Source organism: Mustelus asterias, chromosome 2 (assembly GCF_964213995.1).
Source record: "Mustelus asterias chromosome 2, sMusAst1.hap1.1, whole genome shotgun sequence".
Lineage (NCBI taxonomy): Eukaryota > Metazoa > Chordata > Chondrichthyes > Carcharhiniformes > Triakidae > Mustelus > Mustelus asterias.
Window position 1 is genome coordinate 42,323,468 of NC_135802.1, and position 24,583 is coordinate 42,348,050.

Below are 24,583 nucleotides of genomic sequence, written 5' to 3' on the forward strand. Positions count from 1 at the left end.
TGTAAAACTGATTTTCAAGCTCTTGCAACATTTTCCGCTCCCACCCAACATAATACCTGCCGTGGACAGGAATGGGCAATCCTGACCTCAGGCCTGAGCTATTCCTGCATTTGGAGTGGTGTTAGAGTTTCTCCTGCACTTTCCACAGCCTTTGCTTTCAGAATTTTCTTCCAGCTTGGGGACTGCAAGCTGTCTTTTGTTTTAAATGTGTTTTTAAATCTCGCTTCTTTTTCACTGACATTTGGAGAACATAAAGGGTCACATCTTCCAAGGATTGGCAATCCCCTTAAGATTGCCCCAAGGATTGGAATCGCCTTCAGATTGCCACCCCTTTCCTCTGCACACTTCTCACCCAGACCCCCAAATTGGGCCTCTTCAGAAATACAGAATGTATCTGTTTTCAGGGACCTTCCTCAGAAGCAAGGATCGGCGGGGGAAACCAAATCACCCCCATGTTTTAACACAGAAACATAGAAGCAAGAGTTGGCCATTCAGCCCTTCAAGCCTGCTCCACCATTCATTTTGATCATGGCTGATCATCAAATTCAATATCCTGATCCCGCCTTCCCTCCATATCCCTTGGCCCCTTTAGCCCCAAGTGCTATATCTAATTTCTTCTTGAAATCAATGTTTTGGCCTCAGCTACTTTCTGTGGTAGTGAATTCCACACATTCACCACCCTCTCGGTGAAAAAATGTCTCCTCACCTCAGTTCTGAAAGGTTTACCCCTTATCCTCAAACTATGACCCCTAGTTCTGGACTCCCCCACCTTTGGGAACATTCTTTCTGAATCCACCCTGTCTAATCCTATAAGAATTTTATAAGTTTCTATGAGATCCCCTCTCACTCTTCTAAACTCCAGTGAATATAATTCTAACCAATTTAATCTCATATGACAGACATTCCATCGCAGGAATCAACCTGGTAAACCTTCGCATGGAGGGGGCATGGCATGGCTTTAAATTGAGGGGGGGTAGTTATAGAACCGATGTCAGGGGTAGGTTCTTTACCCAGAGGGTGGTGAGGGATTGGAATGCCCTGCCAGCATCAGTAGTAAATGCGCCTAGTTTGGGGGCGTTTAAGAGATCCGTAGATAGGTTCATGGACGAAAAGAAATTGGTTTAGGTTGGAGGGTCACAGTTTTTTTTTTTAGTTTTTTTTTAACTGGTCGGTGCAACATCGTGGGCCGAAGGGCCTGTTCTGCGCTGTAATGTTCTATGTTCTATGTTCTATGTTCGCCGTACTCTCTCTCTCTACAGCAAGAACATCCTTCCTCAGATAAGGACACCAAAACTGCACACAATACTCCAGATGTGGTCTCACCAATGCCCTGTACAATTGCAGTAAAACATTTGTACCCCTATACTCAAATCCTCTCACTATGAAGGCCAAGTCACCATTTGCCTTCTTTAATGCCTGCTGTACCTGAGCGCTTACTTTCAGTAACTGATGCACAACGACACCAAGGTCTTGCTGAGTATCCACCGAGTGGGTGAATGAGTGTGAGTAAAGTAAATGAGTAGGGCTGGTACAGCAGCAAGCTGCCAGCTGGGTAGGTGGAGGCTGGTAGGTGACAGAGTTGCAGGTGGCAGAGTGGGTAGGAGGCATGGTGGCAGAGTGATAAGGTGCCAGCTGAGTACAGTGGTAAAGTGTGTGGGATGGGGGGTGATAGGGGCAGATGGGTAGTCAGGAGGGTGTTCGCTGGGTAGGGCGGCAAAGTTGTGAAGCCGAGTTAGGTCAGGTTGGGAGGTGGACCGAGTCGGATGGTCGGGTGAGGTCGGTGAGGGGGGAGGGTGGGTGTCAGATGGTTGTGTGTATCAGTGGTGGTGGGTGAGGGGGGGTGCGGGAGGGGGAAGGTTGTCGGGGTGGAGGTTGGGCAGAGGGAAGACTCAGTTGTATACTTACCCAGGAATTAGATGTGGGTTTTTTTTTGTCTGAATTTCCTAGATTACTATCCAGGTAAGTCCGAATTGGTTGAACTCTTTGGCTTTAACACAGAGTTGAAGACATTTTGGTGGGTAAAGTCCACAGGGGAATGGCCCATTGGAAATTGAAACTTCCCAGGCAATTCTGCAGAGTCCTTGCACTGGGATTTCCGATAGGTCCCCCAACACATTTTCCAGACTACGACCAGAAAGACCTGAGCCAGAGTCATTCTCTTATGACAGAATACAGGACTTCCTGAGAATTGTGAGAACATTTTTTTAAAAAGGATCATTATGTCTCCTGACAACATCTAAACTTCCATGAAATGTAATGCTTTTATCCAGGTATGACATTGTGAATTGTGTAGATTTTGATTTTTGGAAACGTTCAGTGATTATCCATGGTCACACAGGTAGTCAGCCAAGGGTGAAGTTCTTGGAGTGCAAGCAACAACAAGAAGGTTTGATTTTTATTCCAACTATATAGCAAGTTAGTCAACATCTGTGAAGAGAAAAGGAAGGCTACAATGTTTCTAGTGTGTAGCCTTTATCAGAAAAGGTAGTCATCCAGAATATCTTTTCACAAATACGGCCTAATTCAAAGTATATTCCCAATGTTTTCTGCTTCTCCTTTATCATAGAATCCCTACAGTGCAGGAGGAGCCCATTCAGTCCATCAAGTCTGTACCCACTCTCTGATAGAGCTTCTTACCCAGACCCTATCCCATAACCCCCACGTATTTACCCCGCTAATCAACTTAATCCACACATCCTGGGACACTAAGGGACAATTTAGAATGGCCAATTCACCTAATCTGCACAGTTTTGGACTGTGGGAGGAAATTGGAGCACCCGAAGGAAACCCACACAGACACGGGAAGAACGTGCAAATTCCACACAGATAGTAACCCAAGGCCGGAATTGAACCTGGATCCCTGGCTCTGTGAGGCAGCAGTGCTAACCACTGTGCCACCATGCTGCCACAAATATCGAACAGATTTATAGTCCATGCCTGAAGATCAAGCATCAGAAGTGGTCCTTCCTTGTTTCCCACTTGTGTTGTCTAGCATTTTAAGATGCAGGAATTTCTTCCCCCTGGAGGGCTGTTAGTCTTTGAAATTCTCTACCCAGAGAGCAGTAGGTCATTGAATAGTTTTAAGGCTGAGTTAGACAGATTTTAGATCTGGGATAGAGTCAAGGATTGGTGGTACGAGGGGCAGGGAGTCTGGTGGAAGGTGGAGTTAAGGCCACAATCAGATCGGCCATGATCTTATTGAACGCAGAGCAGGCTCAAGAAGTCACTGGCCTATTCTGGGCCCTGTTTCTTACGCTCTTATGTTCACTCGATGAATCTTATTGATGTCAGGAATCACATATTCTCAGGCAAGCATAATTTTGATTTTGCGATCCCGAGGTGGCCACAACACATGCAGAGTTCAAAGTTCATGATTTTTCATCACTTTGAGCATCTCAATTCTGTCCCTTTGGAAAATAATGCAATCTTCAATTATTGATATTTATTCTCTTGATACTTTTGTGTGTCTTTTTCCCTGATGCAGTTTGTTAATACAACAATCCTGTGTTAAACCTGAAATGATATGTTGTTCTTTGTTTCCTGGTGTTGAGAATTGTAAAATGAAGTTAATTAATTCTTCTTCCAGAATGGTTTGCAGTGGACACTGGATTTGGGTGTTACATAGAAATATACAAACTAGAAGCAGGAGTAGGCCATTCGGCCCTTTGAGCCTGCTCCGCCATTCATTTTGATCATGGCTGATACTCGAATTCAATATCCTGATCCACCCTTCCTCCCATATCCCTTGATCCCTTTAGCCGCAAGAGCTATATCTAATTTCTTCTTGAAATCAGGAAAAGTTTTGGCCTCAACTACATTCTGTGGTAGTGAATTCCATACATTCACCACCCTCTGGGTGAAGAAATTTCACTTCACCTCAGTTCTAAAAGGTTTACCCCTTATCCTCAAATTATGACCCCTAGTTCTGGGCTCTCTCACCATCGGGAACATTCTTTCTGAATCTACCCTGTCTAACCCTGTTAGAATTTTAGGAGTTTCTATGAGATCCCCTCTCACTCTTCTAAACCCCAGTGAACATAGTCCTAAACAACTTAGTCTCTCCTCATATGACAGACCTGCCATCCCAGGAATCAGTCTGGCAAACCTTCGCTGTACTCCCTCTATAGCAAGAACACCCTTCCTCAGATAAGGACACCAAAACTGCACACACTACTCCAGGTGTGACCTCACCAACGCCCTATACAATTGCAGCAAAATGTCCCTATTTCCTAGACTCAAAACCTTTCGCTATGAAGGCCAATGTACTATTTGTGTCTTTATTGCCTGCTGTATCTGCACGTGCTTACTTTCAGCGACTGATGCATGAGGACTCCGAGGTCTCTCAATTTATACCCATTCAAATGTTGTGACGTGCATCTGCTAGAGTTTCTAATCTTTTCTGTGGATACTTTATGATTGATATTTTATATGTTACCTCTGAGGCCAGACAACATAACTCACTGTTAGCTTTCCAAAGATAGAGATAAAAAGGAGTTATTGGTATAAAATAACATTGAATGGAGGCCCATAGCAGCACAAGTAGAAACATTGTAATTCGCTGCCATTACAAGAGTCTCTCATTCAATCTGACTATATTGTTGTTCTGCAGGACACCTCACATAAATGACAATCTTCCTGTTCATAGCTTTAATAATCTAAATTAGAATAGCTCAAAAATAAATTGGATCTGCATCCAACCCAGAGATCTGAGCTTTTGAAGTATCGATGATGATGGTGTCACTGAGCAAATCTTTCAATTCCTGTCATGCTTTGACATTTAAAGTTGAAAAATTTTAAAGTTTATTTATTCATGTCACAAGTACACTGAGGGAGAATTTAGCATGGCCAAGGCACCTAACTAGCACATCTTTTGGACTGTGGGAGGAAACCGGAGTCCCCGGAGGAAACCCACACAGACATGGGGAGAACGTGCAGACTCCACACAGACAGTGACCCGAGCCGGGAATAGAACCCGGATCCCTGGCGCTGTGAGGCAGCAGTGCTAACCACGGTGCCACCGTGCCTTCCCACATGTTCGACTTATTACGAAACCCCACTGAGAGTGTTCCAACCTGACACACTGGTTTCGCATGGTGTTTTTTTCATATTAGCGAGAAACGTTTGCAGAAACAGTGAAAACTCAGATATCTCTTTCACTAAACAACAAATAATGAGTATTTATTAACACAGATAACAGATAATAAAACACTCCAAAGAACAACCTGATACATCAGCAAATTAACATTAAGCACTTAGTCCCTCAAAAGCTGTACCACATTAATCCTTAACTCTGCTGAGAACCCCATTTCCCAAACATTAACCATAAACCTATTGGCCATATCTAGCCAGTGATTACCACACCATACAGCATAAGTGACCAGGACCTAGGAATGGTCTTTAGTTCAGCAAAGAAAACCATCTTTTGCTCAAACTGGCTTTTGCCTTCAGCACTTCATCTCAAGCTGAGCTGTTTCCTAAGGATGGCTGACCATCTCGCCTGCTCTTCTGCTGCCTTTATCTGTCCCTAATCTCTGGCTGAACTGGTTTCTGGGGATGACTGCCTCTCTCTCTCTTACTGCTGCTGCTTCTTCAACACCTCATCTGTGTCTAAACCGCTTCCTGGCTCACAGCACTCTGACTACTAATTGTATCAGTTGCAAAGAACACCGTGTTCCCTCGTCATTCCTTTTCCTTCCTCTCCCTTAGTCGCTGTTTAGACATGGTTTACAAAATACATGATGCATTATGAAGGCGTATGGTGTGCTGACCTTTATCAATCGAGGGATTGAGTTTAGGAGTCCGGGGATAATGATGCAGCTATATAAGACCCTCGTCAGACCCCACTTGGAATACTGTGCTCAGTTCTGGTCGCCTCATTACAGGAAGGATGTGGAAAAGATTGAAAGGTGCAGAGGAGATTTACAAGGATGTTGCCTGGATTGAGTGGCATGCCTTATGAGGATAGGCTGAGGGAGCTCGGTCTTTTCTCCTTGGAGAGACGTAGGATGACAGGAGACCTAATAGAGATATATAAGATGTTGAGAGGCATAGATCGGATGGACTCTCAGAGGCTTTTTCCCAGGGTGGAAATGGCTGCTACGAGAGGACACAGGTTTAAGGTGCTGGGGGGTAGGTACATAGAACATAGAACATAGAACAGTACAGCACAGAACAGGCCCTTCGGCCCACGATGTTGTCCCGAGCTTTATCTGAAACCAAGATCAAGCTATCCCACTCCCTATCATCCTGGTGTGCTCCATGTGCCTATCCAATAACCGCTTAAATGTTCCTAAAGTGTCTGACTCCACTATCACTGCAGGCAGTCCATTCCACACCCCAACCACTCTCTGCGTAAAGAACTTACCTCTGATATCCTTCCTGTATCTCCCACCACGAACCCTATAGTTATGCCCCCTTGTAATAGCTCCATCCACCCGAGGAAATAGTCTTTGAGGTACAGGGGAAATGTTAGGGGGAAGTTTTTCACTCAGAGGGTGGTGGGCGAGTGGAATCGGCTGCCGTCAGTGGTGGTGGAGGCAAACTCAATAGGGTCTTTTAAGAGACTCCTGGATGAGTACATGGGACTTAATAGGATGGAGGTTATAGGTAGGCCTAAAAGGTAGGGACATGTTCAGTACAACTTGTGGGGCCGAAGGGCCTGTTTTGTGCTGTAGTTTTCTATGTTTCTATTATTTTACTTGTACAAAAAATCCATTCATTTCATTGCAAATATTAATTTCCTTCCAGGTCTCCTTCACATTTGAAGGAGAGGCTTCCTCCCACAGTCTGAAAGACGCGCTGGTTAGGGTGCATTGGCCGTGCAAAATTCTCCCTCAGTGTAACCGAACCGGCGCCAGAGTGTGGTGACTCAGGGATTTTCACAGTAACTTCATTGCAGTGTTAATGTAAGCCTACTTGTGACACTAATAAATGAACTTTAAACTTTAAAACTTTTCAACTTTAAAGCCTTCACATTTGAGAGTATCATTTTCAGCTGCCCCAGACATACATTTGTTAGCCATATGATGTAATTAAGCTCTGAGAAAGATAGGTTTGCCATTGTGCAGGTTTTCTATTTGTACATCTGCAAGCTGCTTTAATCACTTCTGCTCAATTTCTAGATGCTGTATTTGTTTAAAGGAATTAAATTCTATATCTGAATATTAAAAGTGCTCATACTACACACTACATTTTAAAGACTGTATTAGAGCACATTGAGATTCTATTATGCTCTTTATCTGATATTTCTTCACAAAATGTTGTCATTTCAGTGGTAATTAGCTTTGGCAAAAGTTTCATTGAAAATCAAAATTTACACCCGACTCAATTTTATCTATTTATCAATGAGTAGCAACTTAGTTTCCGCACCAATAATGTTGGTATTTAATTATGTGGTAGTTAGGATGGATATGAATAACCACAGTAGATTGGCACAGCAATATGGAGGCTACATGGTGTAAGCACCTCCTGACTATGTCATAGATCCCCTGGAAATTTGTAGCAGTTTTTATTGGGTCAGAATAACAAATTAAAATAATTGTACGCTATTTATTCTTGCGGCTCCGCACTGCCTGTACAAATTACTCTTACTTGCTATGCGTTATATATTTAAAAGTGTTGCAAGGTTAGTTGAAGAGCAGATCACATGACTTGACGGTGATGTCATTAGGGTGTGTGCTCGGGCTGCTGTTTGGCTTTTAGTTTTGTATTCTGTGCAGAGCAAAGGAACAGCTCTTCAATAAAACCTGTTGGGTGTTCCTTTGAATCTGCGTGTGCAAACCAAGTCTGTTCTTTTTCTATTAAAACCTACAACTCCTAACACAGTTAAGGCATTACAGAAAGAAAATAATGAGGAGTCAGGATTTTGTTCCACAAAGAACATTGAGTAAAGATCCTAAGAGCAAAGAACTGTGGATTCTCATACTTTGAATTTTAGAAGGCTGAGGAAAAAAGCAACAACAAGATTAAAGATTGAATACCCAGTGCTAGGAAGGCTCAAGTAAGAAAAAGCTCTTTGTGTGTTTCTAAAAGCTTTTTTTTTTCAATCTGAGAAGGGTGAGATTCAAGAGAGTATCTGGCATAATTTAACAGAGTGGATGCTTTGCTCTACAGCTGGGGCCATTTGGAAAAAAATACATACATCAAATCAATGGTTCCTTAGTGTAACATCCCACTGATCTGACCCTTATAACCCGTTCCTTAGTGTAACATCTCACTGATTAGACCCTTAGACCCATTCCTCAGTATAGATCAGCAATTCCTTGCCTTGGCTGTGGTTTTGCTCGAGGTAGACAACCACGTCAGTAAAAATGGGAGGACTGGAAAGACAGTAAAAAAATGTACAGAGCAGTCTCTATTCGTTAGTGCCTACAAGAGAAACTTCCAGTCAATTAGGATCATGGGGCCTTTCAATGAAGAAAATTAATCATGGAGTTCCTGTGCTAAGCATTTCAGTACTTTGTACAAGTGAATAAAATTGCAGAGTTGTGCGTATCAGTTTTTCTCAGTACAATAGGAAGTAAAACCTTCAATTTGCTCAGGAGCTTGATTCATCCAGCAAAGCCGGGAACCAAAACTTAAAATGACTTGACAAAGATCCTTAAAGAACATTACTCTCCAAAGCTATTGATCATTGCAGAATGGTTCAGGTTCCACTAATAGAATCAGGTTGAAGGTTAAAGCATTGCTCAATTTGGTCCAATCTTAAAAAGGCTGGCACAACATTGTGAGTTTGGCAAGTCAGTCTAGTCTAGTAATCGTCTAGTTTGTGGTCTTCAAAATGAGGTTATCTAAAGATGATTACTTGCTGAACATGCTTTGACTTCAAAGACAGCCGTAGAAATCGCATTGTCGGTGAAATTGGCTGTGAAAGAGGTTTCAAAATTTGTTGCAGGAATGAAGATTCGCAAGTTGGGAACTGCCCATAAGAAGTCAAAAGAACAACAAACATATCAAGGATGTGCTAAAATGGGCCATTCAGTGGGTGAATGCCGGAGCAATGATAGTCAATGTGAGGATTGTGGCAAAATGGGTCACATTGCTAAAACTAATTGGGCTAGACCAGCTTCCCCTGAGAAGAATCCAGGTATCTTCAAAAAGAAGAACAAGTTGCAATCTACAAAAAACATTTAAGACATGGAAGAAAAGAATTACAACCGTGAAGAAGAAAATGTCCAGAAATATGATGAGTTCCAGCTGAATGCCTTATCCTTACAGGGTGGATCACATAGATTCTGGGTGATTCTAAAGTTAAGTGGACAACCTAATAGGAAAGAGGTTGATACTAGTGCTGCTGTAATTCTTAATCCTGAGACTACATACCAACAAAAGATGAAACGTCTTCCTTTAAAACCAGCTGATGTAATTTTAAGGACATCCATGGAAAAGATCATGCTGTTAAAAGGTTACATCATAGTCAACATAGAGTTGAGTGGACAAATAGTGGAGTTGCCTCCCCATGTGGTCTGAGGTAATCTCCAGAAGTACCAATTTTTAGTCCCTGGTATGATGAATACTACCACAGAAGATTAGTTGAATCTGAATTGCCTGATGATTGTGTCTTTGGTACGATACCGAGTGAAAATGAGACAGAATTAGTTCTAAGAGAAGTGTCTTCTGAAGTTCCAAATCATACTTCTAGGGTCATGACATTATAGCCATTAGTGAAACTTGGCTACAGGAGGGGCAGGACTGGCAGCTCAATGTTCCAGGGTTCCAATGTTTCAGGCGGGATAGAGGCAGAGGGATAAAAGGTGTGGGGGTGGCATTGTTGGTCAGGGAAAATGATACAGCGGTACTCAGGCAGGATAGATTAGGGAGCTTGTCTACAGAGGCCCTACGGGTGGAGCTGAGAAACAAGAAAGGTATGACCACATTAATGGGGTTGTATTATAGACCACCCAATCGTCAGCGAGAATTAGAGGAGCAAATCAGCGGAGAGATAGCTGACAACTGCAAGAAGCACAAGGTTGTGATAGTAGGGGATTTTAATTTTCCACATATAGATTGGGACTCGCATACTGTTAAAGGTTTAGATGGGGTAGAGTTTGTAAAATGTGTTCAGGAGAATTTTCTACATCAGTATATAGAGGTGCCAACTAGAGAGGATGCGATATTGGATCTCCTATTGGGAAATGAGTTAGGGCAGGTGATGGATGTTAGTGTGAGGGAACACTTTGGATCCAGTGATCATAATGCCATTAGTTTCAACCTGATCGTGGATAAGGATAGATCTGGTCCTCGGGTTGAAGTTCTGAACTGGAAAAAGGCCAAATTTGATGAAATGAGAAGGGATCTGGGAAGTGTGGATTGGCACAGGCTGTTCTCTGGTAAGGATGTAAATGGAAAGTGGGAGGCCTTCAAAGGAGAAATTTTGAGAGTGCAGAGTTTGTATGTTCCTGTCAGGATTAAAGGCAAAGTAAATAGGAATAAGGAACCTTGGTTCTCGAGGGAGATTGTAACACTGATCAAGAGGAAGAGAGAGTTGTATGAAATGTACAGGCAGCAAGGAACACATCAGATGCTCGAGGAGTATAAAAAGTGCAAGAAGCTACTTAAGAGGGAAATCAGGAGGGCTAAAAGAAAACATGAGGTTGCTTTGGCAGACAGAGTGAAGGAAAATCCAAAGAGCTTCTACAGGTATGTTAGGAGCAAAAGGATAGTGAGGGATAAAATTGGTCCTCTTGAAGACCAGAGTGGTAGACTGTGTATGGAACCAAAAGAGATGGGGGAGATACCAAATGGTTTTTTTGCATCCGTATATACTGAGGAAACGGGCAAGGAGTCTACAGAAATAGGGCAAACAGGTAGGGAGGTCATGGAACCTTTACAGATTCAAGGGGAGGAGGTGCTCGCTGTCTTGAGGCAAATCAGAGTGGATAAATCCCCAGGACCGGACAGGGTATTCCCACGGACCTTGAGGGAAGCTAGTGTTGAGCTTGCAGGGGCCCTGGCAGACATATTTAAAATGTCAGTATTCACGGGGGAGGTGCCGGATGATTGGAGGGTGGCTCATGTTGTTCCGTTGTTTAAAAAAGGTTCCAAAAGAAATCTGGGAAATTATAGGCCAGTAAGTTTGACGTCGGTGGTGGGCAAGTTATTGGAAGGTGTGATAAGGGATAGGATCTACAAATATTTGGATAGACAGGGACTTATTAGGGAGAGTCAACATGGCTTTGTGCGTGGTAGGTCATGTTTGACCAATCTATTAGAGTTTTTCGAGGAGGTTACCAGGAAAGTGGATGAAGGGAAGGTGGTGGATGTTGTCTACCTGGATTTCAGCAAGGCCTTTGACAAGGTCCCTCATGGGAGGTTAGTTAGGAAGGTTCAGTCGCTAGGTATACATGGGGAGGTAGTAAATTGGATTAGACACTGGCTCAATGGAAGAAGCCAGAGAGTGGTTGTGGAGGATTGCTTCTCTGAGTGGAGGCCTGTGACTAGTGGTGTGCCGCAGGGATCGGTGTTGGGTCCATTGTTGTTTGTCATCTATATCAATGATCTGGATGATAAAGTGGTAAATTGGATCAGCAAGTTTGCTGATGATACAAAGATTGGAGGTGTAGTGGACAGTGAGGAAGGTTTTCAAAGCTTGCAGAGGGATTTGGACCAACTAGAAAAATGGGCTGAAAAATGGCAAATGGAATTTAACGCAGACAAGTGTGAGATATTGCACTTTGGAAGGACAAACCAAAGTAGAACGTACAGGGTAAATGGTAGGACTCTGAAGAGTGCAGTTGAACAGAGGGATCTGGGAATACAGGTACAGAATTCCCTAAAAGTGACGTCACAGGTGGATAGGGTCGTAAAGAGTGCCTTTGGTACATTGGCCTTTATAAATCGGAGTATCGAGTATAAAAGTTGGAGTGTTATGGTAAGATTATATAAGGCATTGGTGAGGCCGAATTTGGAGTATTGTGTACAGTTTTGGTCACCTAGTTACAGGAAGGATGTAAATAAGGTTGAAAGAGTGCAGAGAAGGTTCACAAGGATGTTACCAGGACTTGAGAAGCTTAGTTACAGGGAGAGATTGAATAGGTTGGGACTTTATTCCCTGGAACGTAGGAGATTGAGGGGAGATTTGATAGAGGTGTATAAGATTTTGATGGGTATAGATAGAGTGAATGCAAGCAGGCTTTTTCCGCTGAGGCTAGGGGAGAAAAAAACCAGAGGGCATGGGTTAAGGGTGAAAGGAGAAAAGTTTAAAGGGAATATTAGGGGGGGCTTCTTCACGCAGAGAGTGGTGGGAGTGTGGAATGAGCTGCCGGATAAAGTGGTTAACATTTAAGAAAAACTTGGACGGGTTCATGGATGAGAGGGGTGTGGAGGGATATGGTCCAAGTGCAGGTCAGTGGGACTAGGCAAAAAATGGTTCGGCACAGACAAGAAGAGCCAAAAGGCCTGTTTCTGAGCTGTAATTTTCTATGGTTTCTATGGTTCTATGGTCAAGGACAGCCAAATTCCAGAACATCATACACAACCAAAGAGGAATAGACCACAACTGGCCTCTGATTTTCCAGAGGTACGACAGAAGGACAGCAGTCCTGCGTTTAGCTTCAATGGCTCTGGTTCAGCCCATGTGCCCCCCCCCCCAACAGCAATCTCCCACTCCCCCTAACTTTATAGTTTGGGAGGGTGGGCGGAGAATCCGGCGCCTCGCATAATTGTATCTCCATAGCCAGAGATTACAGAGTGCAGCCAAAGCACAGCCATGTGACCATTACTTCTTCTGATGAATATTTTACAGTTTCCCATCGTGTCTCTGGGGTATAGGCAAGGAGAACAGTGCAATCTGTCAGCTGCAAACATCCAAAGGAAGAATGGCGCAGATGAGCCATTATCTCACTGAAGTGATCTTGAGGGGCTAAATGGTCTACTCCAGTTTCCGCATTCCTACCTAATATCCCTATAAACATGGGGGAGGGAGAATGAGAAGAATGTCTCTCTATAGGGGAGGACAGTTTAATATTTAGTTCGAGGGAGAAAAAACACAAAATTTCCTGATTTCACAAAAGAAGAGGATGAGATTAAAAGGTTGAGAAACACGACAGTAAAATTAAACAAATCATTATAAAGATGTGATCTTAAATGTTATTCATTTGATCCTATTATGTGAGCCTTCAGTAATTTTTCTTTAATAATCCTTTTTACACAGTCTTGGCTGAGAAGCACTCATTACCCTGAAGTGCGTCAAAATAGCTCCTATTCATACCTCCTGTGAATGCAGTGAAACCATTGTTTGAATTGGGTAGCTTTTTAGAATGTTTAAAATAAATTTTATGAGCCAGATCTTACGAGAGTGAGGCGTCACAGAGCGTACATACGCCAGTGGTTAGGTATTTTCCAGCGCCCTTCGACTTGAAAATTCATTGAAAACAATATTTTATTAAATCCAATCAGCAATAAAATATTATCACTTCTAAATGTGCACATAACCTTGCTATAAACCACTCCCAGCACAGTTTACAGTAGCAAATTCCACATCAACATGATCTAAGGGAGCTTATTTGAGTTAGTCATATAAATCAAACATCTTGAAGACATTTTTATCTGACCTTTGGGTAAATTACAGATTACAGGGTACACGGGATATCACTTCTATGAATGATTACATAAACCCAGCCCCTAAGGTCCTTGGGAATTAAGTACATGCCCCTGACAAGATGAAAAAAAGATGCTGCATTATTAATCAGGCCCATTTCTTGCTCGTCAGGAGGCACTTACCATCAAAGCTTTTCTGCGAGACATCACTGGGACGATAGAATCCAGACTTACAAGAACAGTCATAGGCTCCCAGCATGAATCCTCGGCCTTTCGGTGAAATACACTGGAAAGGTGAAACAAAAGACAAAATAACTTGGTGTAGCTTAAGGATGAGATGTGTACGTTGTCACAGAGATAAATATACTGATGGTTGCACCATGATTGGATTAATAAAAACACTAAACCTAAATCGCTGGCAGTGACTAAAGGTTCCCGCCCAAAATGTAAATCACCAAAGCAATGAGCCCTCAGGAAAATAAACCCTCACAAAACAACAAGAAGTGCCTCAGAACCCAAATTCTCTGCTTTGTTCCTCCACAAAAACAACTGGTGTTAACGGTGTGGCCAATAGTCTTTGAGGCAGAAGCCTGGTTTATTAGTTGGTCCTGACCAGTCCAGTAACACATTGAATATGGATAATGGATGGCCACGAACCAAGTCCATTAGTTTTTATTCCTTGCTTCTCCAACAGATGTCGATAAATCACTGCGGCAATGGGGCAGAGATTTAAGCATTTAGTGACTACCAGAAGGATGTGGAGGCTTTGGAGAGGTACAGAAAAGATTTACCAGGATGTTGCCTGGTATGGAGGGCATTAGCTATGAGAAGAGGTTGGAGAAACTTGGTTTGTTCTCACTGGAGCGACGGAGGTTGAGGGGAGACCTGATAGAAGTCTACAAGATTATGAGAGGCATGGACAGAGTGGATAGTCAGAAGCTTTTTCCCAGGGTGGAAGAGTCAAATTACTAGGGGGCATAGGTTTAAGGTGCGAGGGGCAAGTTTTAAAAGAGATGTACGAGGCAGATTTTTTACAGAGAGAGTGGTGGGTGCCTGGAACTCGTTGCCGGGGGAGGTAGTGGAAGCGGATACGGTAGTAACTTTTAAGGGGCGTCTTGACAAGTACATGAATTAGATGGGAATAGAGGGATATGGTCCCCGGGAGCGTAGGGGGTTTTAGTTAAGTCAGGCAGCATGGTCGGTGCAGGCTTGGAGGGCCGAAGGGCCTGTTCCTGTGCTGTAATTTTCTTTGTTCTTTGTTCATTTGGAACTCAGTCTAACAGCTCTGGAGTTAGCCTTGTTGCTCACAAGGCCTATTGGAGGACTAACAAGAGTTGAAAAATCTGCTTTAAAAAACCTGAACCAAGAGGATCCTTTCCTTGAATTACTGCATTGCAGAGCAGGTTCATTAATGGCTACAATCATTGCCAAGTCCAGTTAATGAGCGGGAGACACAGTGAAACCAGGGGAGAGGGGAGCCCACAGTTTAAATCGAGTGGTTCAGTTTACTGTCCTGCTACTGGCAGTTTCTGCTTTTAACGCTGTTGGTTTTGAAGGCAACTGAGGCGCTGGTCTGAGTGTGGTATAAATGTTTATCGGCATTCTGTAATTCCAACAGGGCCCGATGGCACTTAAACCGGACCTGAGCAGGGAAATTGTCATAGTTTTTCACTCTCGGCACAGTCTGCTGCTGGTTTCTAAACAAATCAGGTCCTCCGAGGTAACGACAAAACACTCCTCTGTGGGGATAGTTGGAGCAGGCATGATCCTCCGGCCCCCATATGTATTGCCGGAACCTCCCTTCCACCTGGATCCTTCCACACATCCTTGAGACCATGCCAAACACTCACTGTGCCTCCTGCTGGTGCACCTTCCGGTAGGGTTGATAGGAGGTTTCCAATTTCCTGCACTTTCTGGCCCACCCAATGGCCATCAGCTGCTGCCCCTTTCAGGCCATTGGAACTCATTGCTGAGGTCAAACAGACCCCAATTCGCTGAGCAAAGTGCCTTGTCCCACAGTGTGAGGATTATAATTTCCTTTAGAGCAGGCAAAAATGCTCATAAAGAGTGAGTAAGTTCTGATGAACCGTCAAGTTGGCAAGTTTTTTAAATCTCCTGCCTTTTAAATTTTTGGGGTGAAACCGCCAATGTCTGTTGAAAGAAAATTTGCTTGCATTTCAGTAGACCCGTTGGTTGACATAGCAAATGCTATCATTACAGCAATATAACTGCTTGACTGCTTCCATATCAGTTTGTTTATTCATTCACAGAATCTGGGTATCATTGACTATGAATGGGCTTTTATGTATGAGAATTATTATATATAAATTATATACACATATATATATACACACAAGTCTTTAATAGATAAGAGAACTTCTTTCATCTTAGCATGGTTCCTGATGTGTTTACTCGGTGAGTTTGCATGGAAGGCAATGGTTGGTGGGAGCATGGATTGGTATGAGTTGGCACCAAGGTGGCATTAGGGCTACAACGAGTAATGGGGATGAGTGGGGAGTCATGATTTGGCATGAGTTGCACTAATTTGGTATTAGAGGCCATGATGATGAGTGGGAGGTCATGAGTAGTCAACAAGTTGGCATAGGGGATAAAAGGGGCTATATGAATGAGCGGGGAGCATGGGTTAGAATGATGGGTATGAAGGAGCCATTGGAAGTGTGCGGGTTGACATGAGTTTTTAGGGATGTAACATGGGCAATAGATGTGGCGGTGGGGGAGGAGGTTGAGAGGAATTGAGAGGTATACAGCTTTGATAAACTTCCAGAGAACCGAGGGAGAGCTTATAACCAGCTCACCTCAGCACTTGGCAGCCCCCATGACCACCTCTGATCTGCATCCAGGGGTGGCAGGCCTGAGTCTATCCCACACCTACCCCATCCCGAATGAAGATCCTGCCATTCAGAGCACAGTTTCCTCAGGCAGATGCAGTGAGCCTGGAACTTCCCAACTTTGTGCACCTACCAAGGGCCGCATGGTGGCACAGTGGTTAGCACTGCTGCCTCACAGCTCCAGGGACCCGGGTTCAATTCCAGCCTCGGGTTACTGTCTGTGCAGAGTTTCCCCGTGTCGGCGTGGGTTTCCTCTGGATGCTCCAGTTTCCTCCCACAGTCCAAAGATGTGCAGGTTAGGTGGATTGGCGACGCTAAATTGCCCCTTGTACAAAGATGTGTAGGTTAGGGGAATTAGTGGGGTAAATGTATGGGGTTATGGGGTTAGGACCTGGGTAAGATTTTTAAAAAGGTGGGTCGGTGCAGACTCAATGGACCAAATGACCTCCTTCTGCATTGTAGGATTCTATGATTCGATTCTATGATAGCTTGGGAGCAAAAGTCCAGGCCTTACTTCAGCTTCATGGAAAACCTAAAGGTTGTGCATCAATGTGCACCAGATTCTTCAGCTTTGCTGGGAAAAACATTGAAAATACCAATCGCGACCGTATCCCGGTCCCTGAACAAATGACGAGTGGGTCTCCTATTATGCTCCGAAATGCCTTTTAAAATTAAAAAGCATCCCAAAGGGAGCAGGATCTCAACAGCACAGCTTTTTAATCTCTCCCCCATCAGGTCTCATCACAACAGAATTTGAAAATCCATGTTTCTCCAGGAGATCTCAAGGCCCACTCTCAGATGGGAATGGGAGCTGGTGGCCAGGAATATCAATGCAAGCAATCTGGTTCTAAGACCAATCAGCAATCGCACTCGTAGTGCAATGACTTCACTTGGTTGGTCAGGATGAATGAAGGCATCTTCAGATGATATCCTCAAACTAGCGCACCACAAACGTCTCCCTAATGCTCTATATCCCTATCACTCGCCTAGCACCAGCCTGTGGACTCTGGCCTAACATCCACCTCATCCTGATATGCATTCCAATGATGCCAGCCTCTTGCCCAATTTCTCCTGCTTTCACATACCCCCAGCTGTGGCAGGTAGATTATCCAAACACAGTGCAAAACAAGCACTGCAATGCTTCCCTCTCTCTTGCAGGACAAGGTGGTGCATAATAGGAGAGAACAGAGCAGAACCAGTGAGGAACAAGGATATCTGCTTCTCCTGCACCCCACGGGGGAGATAGTTCCCTATCATTATGGGGCTGGTTGTGAGCGCCTGTGGCATCTGGTGTCACTGAGAACATTGAGGATGAAGGGATCTTCCTGCCTTATGTTCAATTCCAGAAAGCCAGTTGGTGAAGGATAGAACTGGAGCCAATCCTTGATAAGTATTTATTTACAGAGATACACATTATAAACATGCACTTCTTCATTCAACAAACACACTTTCAGTCCAATCCTATTCATGTGGGCTCAAGTGAATCTCCGCTTAATTCCTACCACCTGCATACAGCTAGATCAAATTAACATGCAATTCACATCCTTCTTGACCCCCAGCTAAGCCTTATCCTTCTGTTTGACAAGATGAGCAAGCGGCAGATGGTGTAACCATGTTCCTCTTGTTTTCTACCTAACTCCTCTTCCCTCGCCCCATCCTTCTCCTTTCTGATTTCTGGCTCCCACATGCCCAACAATGCAGCCTGGGCAGCTACAGGGCACCCAAAAGAAAGAATGCAATATTATAGTATTGACGAAAAGTCACTTCACTTTATCTCAGGCGGTGGTATAGTGGCATTGTCACTAGTAATCGAGATACCTTGGGTAATGCTCTGGGGATGCAGGTTCGAATCCCACCACAGCGGATGGTGAAATTTGAATTCAGTAAAAATCTGGAATTAAAAGTCTAATGATGACCACACCGCAAAACCATTGTCGATCATCATAAAAACCCATCTGGCTCATTAATGTCCTTTAGGGAAGGAAATCTGCCATCCTTACCCGGCCTGGCTAACACGTGACTCCAGAGCCACAGCAATGTGGTTGATTCTCAACCGCCCTCAGGGATGGGCAATAAATACTGGCCCAGCCACTGAAGCCCACATCCTATGAAAGAATTAAAAAGTTTAGATACAGGCGCAGGCTAGCATTGAGTTGGGATCAGCATGTGGAGTATCTCCAGGCGACAACCAGGTCAGGGGGAAGAATAACTCAAGTGCCAGTTCACCAGAGGGTGAGGTTTCAGACTAGTTCCGCTCCTGGGGACTCTGACGAGGACTCCAATGGTGAAGCCTATAGAATGCTGATGGAGGATTCACAATAAGATGCTGGGTACAATGGCTGTTCCAACAGTTTCCTATCAATGTCAAGAAGAATGAAGGAGTCCAACTTCAACTGGAGAGAGGCCTTGCTCATTGTGCAGCCTCTGGCGCATCCCCCTGTCATGTAGTGTCCAGAGACACTGCCACTTCTGCCCTCATACCTGCTGCAGCCTTTGTGTGGACAGGTCACCAAATCCCCTGCACTCTCTGTGAGGATGTGGCAGCAATGCCTGTCAAATCCAGCAACTCAACACAACACCTCCAGAAACACTCCACAGCCACAGTGTTACTGCTGGGCCCCACATTCAGCAGAGTAATGTTCCCTGGTGAGTGCAAAGCTAAAATATTGAACGGAGCTGTGTATTCTTAGCTCACAGACAGCATGTCAAATCAGCCAGTAGGATGGAGTAACATCATGACCGCACCATTTAGGAGGCTTCTGGTGTGGAAGGGGCAGCAGTGCGAGCATCTTTCCCAGCATCCTTTCCCACCCAGATGAGGTGCGATGGAGGCTGCATTGAAAGCAAGTCACCAGCATTCCAGAGGGATCTGTATTCCTTTACCAAAAATACATTTTGCATTTTACATTTTAGATATCTTGCCATTTGGTTTGTGAGCTAAACATAATTCTGCAGATGAAAAACAATCGTGTCGATGTTAATTGCAAATTATTTCAACAAGATAAGGGACCACTGAAACCAAGAAGTGAAACTTTAATAATGAAAAAGCACTAAAACAGAGGAATGAAAATCTGTTATGGAGACTCCACCTCATGGGCGTAAATCCTCCTCACGTCATTCCACCAAAGATTCCCATAAATAAATGAATATGTCTGGGATGAAAGTCTTTGAACCACTGCTGGTGATCTACCAGGAGAACTGCCACATTCATATTGAAGAACTAAGTGATACAGTGGTGTTAATTAATGTAATTGAATATGAGGGTTTGGGGGTGATTCATAACACTTATGTCTCAGGCTGCTACCAACCAAAGCAACAGCTCCCCATTGTGGACAATAGAACTCTTATGATTTTATCAATGGATGTGTGCAAAAAATGCCTGGGGGATGACAGAATAAATACGCTTGATCAAGGTATTAGTGCTGCTGACAGCAGGAGAAGGATTTCTGAGATCAGGCAACTAAAACAACAAAGGAAACCCAAGTGTTACAGTCAGGGAATCCTCAAGGACTAAATGTAAATGAAGAAGACTGGAAGTACAGCCGATATTAAGGAAGAACGTTCCATGGAATGACAATGTGGACCATGGGTTGAATGGCCTGTTTCTGCGCTGTATTTCCCTATAATACAGCAAGGAGACATTAGGAACTGTGCAGACTGGGTAGTTCACTGGCACTTGAACATTAACATTGATAAATATGAGTTGATACACTTTGGTAAGAAAAATAGAAACGTGGGATGGAATTTTCCCTTTTTGAGGCAGAGTTTCGCAGTGGGCGGGGAAAGCGGCATTAAAGCTGGCTGCCCCAACGAAGACTTTCTGCACTGTATTGCTAGCAACCTAGGGGAAAATAATCCAAGGGGCAGGTCCCACAATGTCATGCCAGTCAGAGCCTGCCCGCCAGGAGGCAGTGCTGGGGGGCCGTGCCCTGGCAGTGCCAGGGTACTCCTCAGTCATGACCCTCTCCCCCCTGAGCATTGCACTCAACTGGGCTCCTCCGGTCGATCTGCCCGTCAGGTGCAGGTCATAGTATACTAGTCATAATTCACAGTGAATGGATAATGTAATGGGGGGATGGGTCCCTATAAGGAGTAGAGTCCTGATAATAAGATAAGATTTAAATATATTCTAACGGGGTTCTCAACGTTGCGCGTCAGCAATCCCGTTACATCACTGGCAGGTCGGGAGGGGAGGGGGGGGACGGGGGGGGGGGGGGGGGACAGGGGGGCGTAGGAACAATCACAACGGGACTGCCCATGATTTGTGTCTGTCGGGAGATTTTGCTCTCCCATCACCCGATGCGAACGGAGGCAAAATACCCCAGTCATGATCTACACCTTAGATAATAAGAGACAAAATGGGGTAGAAGTGCTAAGGGATCGAGGGATATGGGTGAACAAGTCTTTCAAATGCAACACTAAAGTTCAACAAAGCAATTGGAAATGTTAACAAAGCATGGGATTTATTTCTCGGGTATGGAATTCAGAAGTAGTGAAGCATTACTAAACCGGTCCATGACTCTGGTCAGGCCCCATTCAACGCGCTGTGCTTAGTTTTGGTCTCCATTCTATAAAAAGAATGTAGAAGTACCAGAGAAAGTGTCAAAAAGATTTACAAGGACGGTACCAGAACTGAAAGATTACGGGTGGGATTTTCCGGCCGTGCTCGCCTCCAAGAACCAGAAAATCCTGCCCGAGGTCAATGGATCTTTGCATGGTCCAGCCCCCCTCGGCCACTATGATTCCCACGGTGGGTGGGATGGGAAAACTCTTCCCTACAACTATCAGGAAGGGTCAAATGGATTGGGGCTTTTATCTTTAGCAAAGAGGAGACATCGAGGAGATTAGCAGGTTGGACAGAGTAGATGTGGAAAGAATTGAGCAAGGATCCAATATGAGGGGCCATAAAGGCTGTTGCCGATGCCCGCTGTCACTACATAGACAATGTGAGCTCTCTGCAGTCGACTTATCAGCCTGGTTAATGGTGGCTGCTGACGCCACAACCCACGGAATTTCAGGGTGCTTGATTTAAAGTGCCTCACATACAAACCGTCATTCATTGGCAGCAAACAAAATCCACCAAAATAATTCCAAAAGTACAAAGAGGTCGAATAAAATCAATGTGATACAAAAGAGGAAGAGTAAGTATTGCAAAATAAAATACTACAAAGCTCAATGTTTTGACAAAGGGTCATCTGGACTCAAAACGTCAGCTCTTTTCTCTCCTTACAGGTGCTGCCTGCTGAGATTTTCCAGCATTTTCTCCTTTGGTTTCAGATTCCAGCATCTGCAGTAATTTGCTTTTATGCCGCAAAGCTCCTCTGCTTTAAGAGCTCTGTTGTCCATGCAGCTGTCAACGCTCCCATTCCAGATGGTCACACAAAGAAATATTACTAACACACATGCAAATACCACATGACACTAGAATTCAATGACATGTGGAATTTACATGTGTGCTAGTAATTTAAAATTCACTGAAAGGGTTAATGTACGCCATTCCATTCCAGAGATGTATGCCAGTGATAAAACACTTTTTTTTTGCAATTCACTGCTGTTGAGATTGATTTACTTTACTGAGGCTAATTCCCACATTGTGCTCGGGATTTAAAATGTTTGCAGAAAATCTGAAGCTTCGTTCAAGCTCATAGACTAACTAGGAACTACGTAGCCTCGCACACATAGCATAGCCCTGTCTTGTGTTAAAATCTTGCTGTTGTTCACGCTGGCGGGACCTTACTGTCCCACCGATGGCACACCCCCAGCTGGGGGTTTCCCGGCAGCGAGGGGAGCATTCAGTGGGAAACCCCATCAACAATGGGGGGACCATAAGATTCCACTGCCAGCAAATGGCACACCTCCCACCAGGAAACACGCCGCGGAGAGGAGAAAAGTCCCACCTATGGACTTATAAAGTATCTGTCATGACCTGAAGATGGCTCAAAGCACTTTAAAGCCAACTGGAATGCAGTCGTTGCTCTAATGCAGGAAAAGTGGTAGCCAATTCACACAATGCAAACTATCACAAACAGCAGTGTGATAATGAACAGGGAATCTGTGTTTTTAATGTTAATTTGGAGTTACCCCGAGTCCAAAGGTGTGCAGGTTTGTGGTGAACCATAAATGGTTACCACTATGGGTACTTGTACATATGTTACTCTTGTTACTGTTGGGGTTAGGGTTGGGGTGTTCCACCTGTTAGCATTGTTCTGTGGTACACTCCGTTTGGCTCCGCCTTCTTATAGGAGTATAAAGGTCACTGCTACTTCCTAGTGGCCCTCAGTCTGGGATAGTATTGTTAAGCAGTATGCTCTATTCTTGTTGCGAATAAAAGCCTTTATTCCCGGGTACGACCTAGCCTCCCGAGTGGATTAATCGCGCATCAATTTTATTCGCAACAAATTTTGTTCAAAAAAAAATGGAGCAGATGCTGAAACCTGATCGGCTAACCTTGGATCCGCGTGCCGCGGGAGCGTCGAACACTTTCGACCATTGGTTGAAGTGTTTCCAGGATTACATCGACGCCTCGACAGCAGTCCAGACCGATGCCGACAGATTGCGTCCACGCAAGGGTGAGCGACATTGTGTATGCAACAATCCGTGATTCCCAAGATTACAAAGCGGCCATCGAATTACTCAAGAAGCTGTACCATAAACCGCCAAACGAAATTCATGCTCGTCACCTATTAGCCACTCGACGGCAGCAGCCCAGCGAAACGACGGGACAGTACCTGCGTGAACTTCAACAGCTAGCCAGAGCCTGCAATTGCAAGGAGGTGTCGGCTACTCAATACACCAATGATCTGATCCGAGATGCGTTCGTGGCGGGAATTGGCTCATCCTATATTCACCTGCGGCTGCTAGAGCAGGGTAACTTGGACCTGGCTAAGACGGTAGAATTGGCCGATGCGATGGAAATGGCCTCCAGAAGTCTTGAAACCTACCCCACCGACCACGTGGGAACATCGTGGCACGTACAGCCACCGCCTCAACTGTACCCGGCGGCTCCTCGGAACTGCGCGATAATGCTCTCAACTTCAGACCTGACGGCTGCGGCAGCTCCAGGAGGCCCACGGTGCTATTTCTGTGGATTGGCGAAGCACCCTCGTCAGAGATGTCCGGCCAGGATGGTGTTTTGCTCCGCCTGTGGGAAGAAAGGGCACTATGCAAAAGTGTGCCGAGCAAAGACCCCTTCCAAGCCCAGCAGTGCTGCGTGCGACTCCCCAGGATCCATCTCGTCGTCTCCGGCCTCGTCGATGTCTTCAACCACGTGCGATTCACGGGAGCCGCCATTTCTGATGACGACGACGCATGACACGTGCGACCTGCGGGTGCCACCGCTTTCAACGCCATTGACCACGTGCGATCCGTGGGTGCAGCCATTTTGGTCGACACCGGCCGCATAAGACCAGCAGGGGTCCTCGTCGTCGACTATCTCAGCTGCCTGCAGTTACACTCGGGATCCAACAGTGGCGTCAATCATCCTAGACCAGGCCAAGCCTCACAGACTCGACAAGTCCATGATGGACATAGAGGGAAATGGGCGCCTGACACATTGCTTGTTTGACAGCGGGAGCACGGAGAGTTTCATCCATCCGGATACAGTGAAACGGTGCGCTCTCCGCGTGCAAACTGTCAGGCAGACAATCTCTATGGCGTCGAGGTCCCGATCTTTTATTGTTCTTGGGAGCTGTGTGGTAACCTTAGCGGTGCGGGGCACAGTTTACGAGAACTTCAGGCTCCTCGTGTTACCGCACCTTTGCGCTCCGGTACTCATGGGGCTAGACTTTATGGTCCACCTGAAGAGTGTGATCCTGCAGTACGATGGGCCACTCCCTCCACTTTCAGTGGGAGAACAGCAGCCTCCAAATTGTCCAGCGCGCTCCACATGCAGTCTCTCGACACTCAAAATTACCCCGCCTTCCTGATTTGAAAATCTCGTGCCAGGCTGCAAGCCCATCGCGACTAAGAGCAGGCGTTACAGCGCTGAGGATCGGATCTTTATTCGATCTGAGGTTCAGCGGCTCCCCAGCGAAGGGGTCATTCAACCTAGCACTAGCCCATGGAGAGCACAAGTCGTGGTGGTCAAGACTGGAGACAAGCCCCGGATGGTCATAGACTATAGTCAGACCATTAATAGGTACACGCAGCTGGACGCGTACCCTCTCCCGCGCATATCTGACATGGTCAATCAGATTGCG

General features: G+C 45.0%; 1 protein-coding gene across 1 annotated transcript in view; it reads right to left on the reverse strand.

Annotated features, from left to right (window-relative positions):
- Positions 1 to 24,583, reverse strand: part of gpr158a (G protein-coupled receptor 158a) — a 512,094-nt gene that overhangs the window by 212,503 nt on the left and 275,008 nt on the right. Inside the window, exon 3 of the mRNA XM_078200264.1 lies at positions 13,720 to 13,822. Coding sequence (XP_078056390.1) covers positions 13,720 to 13,822 — 103 coding nt within the window. The remainder of the gene's footprint in view (positions 1 to 13,719; positions 13,823 to 24,583) is intronic.